The sequence below is a fragment of the Epinephelus lanceolatus genome, chromosome 6 (genome assembly GCF_041903045.1).
Source record: "Epinephelus lanceolatus isolate andai-2023 chromosome 6, ASM4190304v1, whole genome shotgun sequence".
In the NCBI taxonomy this organism is placed as follows: domain Eukaryota; kingdom Metazoa; phylum Chordata; class Actinopteri; order Perciformes; family Serranidae; genus Epinephelus; species Epinephelus lanceolatus.
Window position 1 is genome coordinate 24,654,443 of NC_135739.1, and position 9,539 is coordinate 24,663,981.

The 9,539-nt window shown below is 40.8% G+C and overlaps 1 protein-coding gene across 1 annotated transcript; it reads left to right on the plus strand.

The window, feature by feature from the left end:
* The first annotated feature begins 892 nt into the window (after positions 1–892).
* On the plus strand, positions 893–9,237 carry alpi.2 (alkaline phosphatase, intestinal, tandem duplicate 2). Its single transcript, XM_033621006.2, has 11 exons — positions 893–1,050; positions 1,667–1,783; positions 3,445–3,560; positions 5,271–5,445; positions 5,913–6,085; positions 6,437–6,562; positions 6,738–6,807; positions 7,109–7,243; positions 7,983–8,174; positions 8,312–8,422; positions 8,877–9,237. The coding sequence occupies exons 1-11, from the start codon at positions 975–977 to the stop codon at positions 9,146–9,148; spliced, it is 1,563 nt and encodes a 520-aa protein (XP_033476897.1). The 5' UTR covers positions 893–974; the 3' UTR covers positions 9,149–9,237.
* The last annotated feature ends 302 nt before the right edge of the window (positions 9,238–9,539 follow it).

Here is a 9,539-nt window from a genome sequence, read left to right on the forward strand (position 1 = left end):
AGTGTAACAGTGCTGAGGATTTTTTTTCAACCGCACTGTTAAAAAACATCCCTCCGTCAGACCCACCTGCACACACACAGACTCACATGCTATCAATTAATTCCGCCACAAATTCAAATAAATGGTCAGTCAGCTAGAAAACTGTTTTAACAAAGCTCACACATGAGCTGCAGAGGTTTGTAAAAGTGCAATGTAATATCTTATAATATACGGTACCATAAAACACTGCAATCATCATCATCATCATCATCATCATTACATGATGATTTATGGCGGCTGTAAGTCAATACTGAGTAAAGTTGCTCCTGGTTAACATTCACCGTCAAGTGTTCTGTATTACAGCTGTGTTTGTGCTTAATCTACCTGTTAATAATAAACACCAATAAAAACAGATAATGGATTTATTACATCACAGTTAGGATTAATGATTATTTATGTCATCTATGTCATTTTGAATTTATTGCACTGTCAAACAAATAGAGAGATTTTCTGAGCAAAGCTTTTAACATAATATTTATTTGATGAAACACTGAATGTGTTGTGAGTGTAATGCACAAAGGGACTTCATCTGAGTGATGAGACATGAGCTGACATGAATTGCAAGGACAGATGTTTAGCTAACAGCAGCTGTTGTGGGGAGTCCTCTCAAAATGTTCCTTCATTTGAACAGGAAGTCCAAATCTGACACATCTTCTACAGTAACTGTCCACAGCAGAAGTGCTAGTGTTGTCTTTGTACCATCGGCAACATGACTCCTCATCCACACACTGCATGTTGGATACATTCATAGGAATACAGAGACATATTGACTTTGCCCTTGTCCTTTGTGTGTGTGTGTGTTGTACATAACCTGAAGCTCACGTTGAAAGGCTCCTCCGTGTGCCCTTTGCTCCTTGGCTGCAACTATAAAAGGAACCTCAGTGTGCGGAGAACAACTCCAGTACTTTTTAATTCACATATAGTCACCCACCGCCATGGCTGGCAAACATAAACTCATTTTTACTGGACTATTGGTTTTCATGTCAGTGCATTGGTCTTCATCTATTTCAGGTAAGGATCTGTAACATATTGCTGCTGTTGGGCAAACATGATCTTTAGACACTAAGATTGCTTACTCTCAGATGTCACTCTGGACTCATAACTGGATTTCAAGGAAACTACAAAGACACACCTTACTTACAGGACATAAACTTTCAGCTTGAGGAAGAAAAGGAGTTTTAAGTTACGAAGGATGAAATATTGTTAACAGGCTGGCGGTGGCTTTTTTTTTATTATCTTGATGAAACTGGCGACTCTTTCCTGCAGAAAAATATAGTAAATAATAGTCAGTATTGTCCATTTGTTACAACCCTTTTTACATGACGGAGCATGTCTAAGAAATGCAGCGATTGAGCAAGGTCACATAATCAGACTTTGTTCGTGTTTCTCATTCGTTTTCATTACGTCTTGTCACTATTCCAGCATCCTGGGACCATCCTGTCCTTTATGACTATATGACTGTACTACTTTTATGCCTTATTCTAAATGGCATATATGTAAGAATTGTTGTTTATACACCTATTACAAGCATCACCTGGATGGTTCACACAGATTTAAAATGTAAAAACACACTTAATCTTGCCACTTCTGATTGTGCATGCAACTATCACATTGTCTTCGCTTACAGAGGAAGAGCTCCATGCCAGCTACTGGAACAACAAAGCGAGGCAGGCACTTCACAATGCCATGAATGTTAAGCCGAATCTTCACCAAGCCAAGAACCTCATCCTCTTCCTGGGGGACGGTGAGTCTGAGGAAAGGAGCTTTCCTTGCAGGTTTCTTAAATTCGTGGAACATTTTCTGTTTCCTGCTCAGTCTGTTTGTCATTGGTTCAAGCCGTTACGGCCTCAAAGTGTGAGCCTCATCGTTATTGTGGTGTAGCTCGGGGAGAGAGAGAATGTAAAACAAATGTACTTTGTGACCCCCCCCTAAAAAAACATGGGTTTATGGGCAGAAGGAGATGAATGTTGACATCTGATCACCAGCAGTTATTACTGCTTGGAAGGTCCAAGCAAAACTAAATGAACTGAGGCTACACCACAGTCTACACTGCATGTTTGGCTATTTCCACATTGTGTCCTTAACTGATCTGATTACTAAAAAAGGTACACCACTGCAGAGAGTTTAAAAAGTCACAGGCATTGCAACATTTTTAGAAACTGGTCGCCTATTAAATTACTTTCGACTCCCCTTAACCTCCATGCTGGTATGCTACTGTATGTGAATGTGAATCTAAACATTAAATAACGCACAATGGAGCACACACACTTCTTTCACCATAGGGTCAAGAAAACAAACTGTAAATCCCATCTAAAGACCCCAAACAAGATAGCTGATTTCTCCTGATCTGACATTTAAACATCAGCCATGATCCAGCCCCAAACACACACACACACACATAATTATAATCACTACTGTTCTCTCCGCTCTGCTGTTAACTGGATCCAGATCAGAATCTGGCAGCGCCACCGCACAAATAAAAATGTTTGAATCAATTATGGATTTATGGTTACAGCTGCCTCCACCCCGCCCCACATACCTGCTGATAGCAGCACATTTAAGATTTTATCAGTGTTTGAGATTGATCAATAACATTTAATCACCCCTTAAGTGACATGTTTATGAAACAAATGAGTTTCACGCCATACCTTCATGGAACAATGAGGTATTTGAGCTGAAACTTCAGCAACTGGCAGTAATTAACACTTTGCAGATTTATGTTGAAACAGTGTATTTCACTTCAGTCACCATAATGACTGAGATTTTCAAAGGCATATTGAATCTGATGATCAGTTTAATAAACATAGGAACACACTTATGATAAATGTAAGCCATTTGTTTTAGCAGTTTAGTTCTTAACATGTAAATGAGATGCAAGAAGAAATTTAGCTAATGCGCCATCCAATCTGAATCTGTAATTTGCAGTAATAAAGAATGAAGATTCCCAAAGATTCCCAAGCTCTGACAAGGAATGTTGGAAAATATGTTCAGGAATTTTTGTGAAATTCAAAAAAATATACTGAAATTTGCAAAAGAGAATATATTTTTATGGTATTTTTTTTTAGATGTTTTTAATCAGCTTTATGCTAAATTTTATCTATGTCTTTTGATTTTTTTAAATTTAATATTCTCTTACTATGTAATGCAATATGCAATACAACGCAACAATACACCAAAGCAAATTCCTTGTCTGTTAAAACCTACTTGGCAATAAACCGGATTTTGATTTTGAAGAAATGCAGAATATTTTTCTTTGCATATTCTCTAAATAACTCACATGTCTGTCACCGCCATTTAAACTCTGACATTGGCTGAGCCTTATGAGGTCCACAGAGCACAATAACAGCCCTGTGCCTGCCTGGCTGATCTTATCTAACGCTCAGGTGTGTTTCCACCTGCTCTCAGGTATGGGGATACCGACGGTGACTGCTGCCCGGATCCTCAAAGGCCAGATGGCAGGACATTCTGGGGAGGAGACCAGTCTGGTTATGGATACCTTTCCTCACCTGGCACTGTCTAAGGTCAGCCCACTCTGACCAACACATTCAGACTGCTACATAGGAATGTAACTTAACACTCTCTGAATGGATAAGATGTTTAAAGATAATGGTTATTGTAAAGCAAAAATATACAGTATCATGAGAGTTAGCTCTCATGAGGTTCAGCAGTACTGTCATGTGTAGATGATATTGTTATTAACAACCAGTAGAATTAGGATCACTGTTGTCTTTATCATATGTAGACAGCAGCGAGGTCTGATGTTCAGAAGACACACATTGTTTGAGCTGCTTGTACTTTTATGCCACACTTACAAGTGAATAATATACTTGTATGTTTGCATGTTTTGCTGACGCTGGAGAAAAGTTTTAGTTTTAATGTGAACTGTATTTTGAGGATGGATAAGCTGTCATTATAATCATGCCATGGTGACACAAGTAGCCTGTGATCAATTATCTTGGCTCTGACTCTGGCAAACACAGTTTCATCAAATTTAATGAAATGTCAGCAAATTTGGAAACACAGACAGTGTTGTCAGCACAAACACTATAAAGATAACGTCTATCCAACATGGATACAACAGGAGAGCTAAATTGACATTCGATTTCTTAAACCAAGTGAAATGAGTTCAGGTCAGGTCAGAGTTAGTGTTAGCCCCAGGGACAAAATTAAAACACAGGACTGGAACCTGCGATCCAGCCCATGTTAAATGACTGTTTTATTTCACAGGCAACTTGATCTAAGTTTACTAACAAAGACCACACCAGTAGGATGAAGATTTTGAATAATTTATTGCATATGATGGATTATGGGTTCTGAGGAAAGCGTGAAGGGGTGAGGATCGAGGGATTAGAAAATGAAAGGATGTGGATGGGGGATGAAAGGATGAGGGTCGAGGGTCGAATGGAAGAGGGATGAAGGGATGAAGGATGAAGGGTTGAGAGTTGAATGGATGAGGGATGGAGGGATGAGGGATGAAGGGTTGAGAGTCGAATGGATGAGGGATGAAGGGTTGAGGGTCGAATGGATGAGGGATGAAGGGATGAGGGATGAAGGGTTGAGGGATGAAGGGTTGAGGGTCAATGGATGAGGGATGAAGGGATAAAGGGTTGAGGGATGAAGGTTGAGGGTCGAGGGTCGAATGGATGAGGGATGAAGGGTTGAGAGATGAAGGGTAGCAGGGATGAGGGTCAAGGGCCAGATGGATGAAAGGTTAGGGATGACAGGGTAAGGATCAAAGGATGTAGAGTGAGGAATGAAGGTATGAGGGTTGAGGGATGAAGGGATGGAGGACTGAAGGTTGAGGGATGAAGGGATGGAAGACTGAGGGTTGAGGGATGAAGGCTGGGTTTCCGGGTAGCTGGTGAGCACGATGATGAACGTGTTGAGTCAAAGGCAGGAACACAGGAGGGATCCCGGGATTGAGACTGAGTAGGGGAGTTGTCTCTTCGTGAGCTCGGCTCGAAGGGAAAGAGAATGCATCAGGTGTGCTTAAATACTATTGGGCGGAAATGGGATGTATTCGAGGCGTGGTCTTTGTTCCCGAACCTAGTTATGAAACTACATTTATTATTGTTCATAAATTTAACAGTGTATTCATGGTATGAGTTAAGGGGACATACAGTCCGAGAATAAAAATCTCGGTAAAAGTGACTGTGGTTAAGAACACCTGCTACACACCTGAACTAATAGATGCTCATGTTAATGCCTGTGAATATATTTGGCCCCTGCAGACGTACAACGTGGACCAGCAGATGCCAGACAGCGCTGGCACAGCCACAGCTTACTTATGTGGTGTGAAGGCCAACTACGGCACCCTGGGTGTCACAGCCGCCACCCAAAGGTACAACTGTAGCACTACCTTTGGGAACGAAGTCACATCAGTTCTGCACCGTGCCAAGAAGGCAGGTAGGTTCAGGTTCACACTGCTTTGCTTTATACTGGTTTCATTTAGACTTATATCTGTTGAGACGAGTCCTAATTGATGTGTTCTTCATTGAGGACATTTACCCAGACAGATCAGTATTGTGTACTTAATATTACTACATATGTTTTTGCTGGTTTCTGCATGTTATTTGGATGTTACCTTACAGGTAATTTAAGACCACTGTCTAATATTCTTGGAATAAATATGATTTACGGGGCAGTTTATGGTGTGCACCTGGCTCCCTGTCGAAATGCAAAATTAATATACAGCTAATCTAAAATGGAACATACATGTAAAACGTCAAATTAAAATACTTTGCATCTGTGATGGATAATATCTGTCTTTAATGTAGATAAAATCAAATTTCAATCTTGTTTTTGGTGTTATATATCTTTTCTTGAATGTATCCGATAAAAAATATTTCCACATCACGCTCTGTGTGTTTTAGGGAAGTCTGTGGGAATTGTCACAACAACCAGAGTGCAGCACGCCTCTCCTGGCGCAACCTACGCTCACACTGCCAACCGAGGGTGGTATTCTGACTCCGACCTCACCACCGAGGCGATCCAACATGGCTGCCGTGACGTTGCTTGGCAGCTGGTTCATAACACAGAGATAAATGTAAGCCTTATTATAAAGGTATTTTTTAAAAACTTAAACACTAGAGCACCCACTCAATGGAATTCTTCTTTGTGGTTATGCATATCGGCGTGTACGGCCTCTTTAGTGAGAAAATGATGCTTGACTTATACTACTTCTTGGTTTTCTAAAAATCTGGATGACTGAATATCCATTGATGTATTGTAAAATTAACCCAATCATCATCAGGAAGCCATATTAGGTCAACAATTTGATCATAACCAGACAACTTCACAATTACCTTCCTACACAATGTGCATAGTATCCCATGGGGACATCACCATAGAGTAACAAGTATACATATATTAACTGTCACCATGTCTCTCAATCCAGGTTATTCTTGGTGGAGGACGTCAGTACATGTTTCCGAGAACCACGCATGACCCAGAGTATCCATCTTACACAGGAGACCGAAATGATGGACGAAATCTTGTTGACATGTGGTTGCAAAACAAAAAGGTATAATGGTTGATTTTAAAAGTGTGTTTGAATTTGGGAGTGAATGAATCTCACTTTCCCTCTGGCTGCAACATATTACATTTTTTTGAAGGAGTTATCTTCTTAAAAAAAACTGTTTACAGTTCCTCCCTCCAAACCTCCAATTATTCTGTTTGTTTCTGTTCACCGTCTACAGAATGCTAAATATGTTTGGAACAAAGCTCAGTTTGATGCCGTCAATCCTGCAGATACAGACTTCCTGATGGGTAAGAAGAACTGTTCAGTTCACCATTTTGACAACCAATTAATCATTCAAGACACCACAGAATGATGGCCTGAACTTTCCTCGGGCGAACAGGGTGAATCAAACAAGGCCTTGATTAAAATGAGCAGGATTATCTCCTCACTTTAGAGCAATTTGCAATTTAGAGCCACGTTTTTAGTTAATATTTTTTGCAGAAAAACTCATATTGCAAACACTGATGGCACCACCATGGTCAGCTCCATTTAAAAAAAGCCATGTGTTTCTTAGTTCTTCAAACTGAGGCCTGCTTTTTGTGCATTTAGGTCTCTTTGAGCCCAAAGACTGCCGCTACGAGTTGGAGCGTGACCCAACCATGGACCCCTCCCTTACAGAGATGATGGAGAAAGCAATTAAGATTCTGAGCAAGAACCCAAATGGATTTTTCCTCTTTGTGGAAGATAAGTGTAATTGTTTTCTGTACATATTCCCCAAACGGAAAACAACCACATAATCTTAAAACTGTCAGTGTAACTGTCCCTTTCACACCATCAGTTAATTGCTAAAAATGACACACTTGAACTTCAAACCACTGAAAGTTAAAACCTTTGTTGGCTTTCCAACAGAGCATATTTTATTTTTGAGACATTTTTAGTTGTGACTGGGTTGCATGATACATTTTTTTTGTCCAAATTGTGATGAGATTTGAAACTATATCAAGTTATGTTACAGTAAATGCAGGGAACATAAAGAAAAATCTGGGGTCATCCCTATATTTCCCGGGTTCTATGTTCCCCGATCGGGGAACATAGGACCCTTTAAAAAAAAAAGGGTCCTATGTTCCCCGCTTTCCCCAAAAGGAAATATGTTCCCCGCTTTGTATGGGACCGGGGAACATAGAACCCTTTTTAAGAAAAAGGGTCCTATGTTCCCCGCTGTTGCCGGGGAACATAGGACCCTTTTGAGAAAAAGGGTCAGGGTTAGGGTTAGGGTTAGGGGGTTAGGACCCTTTTTTTAAAAAAAGGGCCTATGTTCCCCGGGTCCTTTTGGGGAAAAGCGGGGAACATAGAACCCTTTAGGGGTCCCATACAAAGCGGGGAACATAGGACCTGGGGAACATAGGTACACTCCCAAGAAATCTTAATTGCCAATATGAGAGATAAGATGCTTATTTGTCAAATGCTTTCTTTTGGACTTTAAGTGGGAGAATTGACCATGGTCACCATGGAGGAAGGGCCAAAAGAGCTCTCTATGAGGCTGTCCAGTTTGACCAGGCGATTGGGCGAGCAGCTGAACTCACCAGCGAGCTGGACACCCTGTCTGTGGTAACTGCAGACCACTCCCACGTCTTTGCCTATGGAGGATATTCTGCCAGAGGAAACTCTGTTTTAGGTAAAATTGCACTCTTAGAATTTGATAAGAGCTGCACTGAGGGAGGTTTTGCTGTTTAAAACAAAACAAAACAAAAAAAAGCGAATAGCATCTGATGTTCCAGACCTGCAGGTACCAATTTGTCCTGTGATTTGCAGGGGTGTCTCACTCACTAGCTAACGACAAGAAGCACTTCACCACTGCTGTGTATGGAAATGGACCAGGATACCAGAGTGGGGTTCGCCCAGATATGAATGAGTCAGTTTCATGTAAGTGTGCACTGATAATCATGCTAGGCATAACAAAGTAATTTAGTAGCTCCATCTTGTGGTGTAACAGCATACCTACTGCAGAGTGAAGGAGAGTAGAGGTATGAAGAGGAACCAAGTCTTAGAAAATGTGTCATAGCTCCAAAGCATTTTAAAAGCAACAGATTGACTCCAGTGTAACTCCTTTATCAATTGTATTCTTTATAAGAAATGTACCAAATTGATCGTCTGCAAAGAGTGTGTAGTATTTTGTACAAGAGCTCTGCAAATATTAAATCATTTGCGAAAACATTTCGAGGGGAATCAAATTTTTGTTGATACTTTCCCAAAGGTCTGACTTGGTTGTTTGTTTAGCTGCATTGTATTTTGTCATATTGTCATACTGCAATTTGTCTATGTGACAGAAAACCCTGATACAGCTACTGTAACACTCCTTCATCTCATTCTTCCTCAGCGGGTGACGATTACCGTCAGCAAGCTCCTGTCCCTCTTGACTCAGAGACCCATGGCATAGAGGACGTTGCCATCTTTGCCAAAGGCCCCATGTCACACCTTTTCCACGGGGTCCAGGAGCAGAACTACATTGCACACGTCCTGGCTTATGCTGCCTGCCTGGAGCCCTACGGGGACTGCAAAGTAGACCCGCTCAACCACGCTGGAGCCGTCAATCCCAGCCTGCTGCTCCTCCTGATGAGCCTCCTTCTCCTCTCCCTCTGCTCTGTCTGAGATGACAGCCTTTGTGGAATTCCTCCTGAACTGGAGTAATTGTGCCATATGACAGCTTGGGTGAAAAATAAATTACTCTATACACTGTAGTTTCAGTGTGTAATTTAAGAACTGTACTGCCGCACAACTTGGAGATACTGCCATTTTAATTCACTTCTTCTTGCTGAGATAACCTTTTGAAAAGCATTAATGTTATTACTGTATAAAGCCCTGATTTTCAGCACTCCTTTGAGTTTATTTAGGCTATATGAAAATGTTTTTAAGATTTCTGAATAAAGGTGTGATTTTCTAATGATATTGAAAAAATGTAGGATTGCTAACACTCCTCATGTTTCAAGATGTTGTACGCTTTCAGTTGTTCTTACAAAAACTTTGTTGGCACATCCATGTC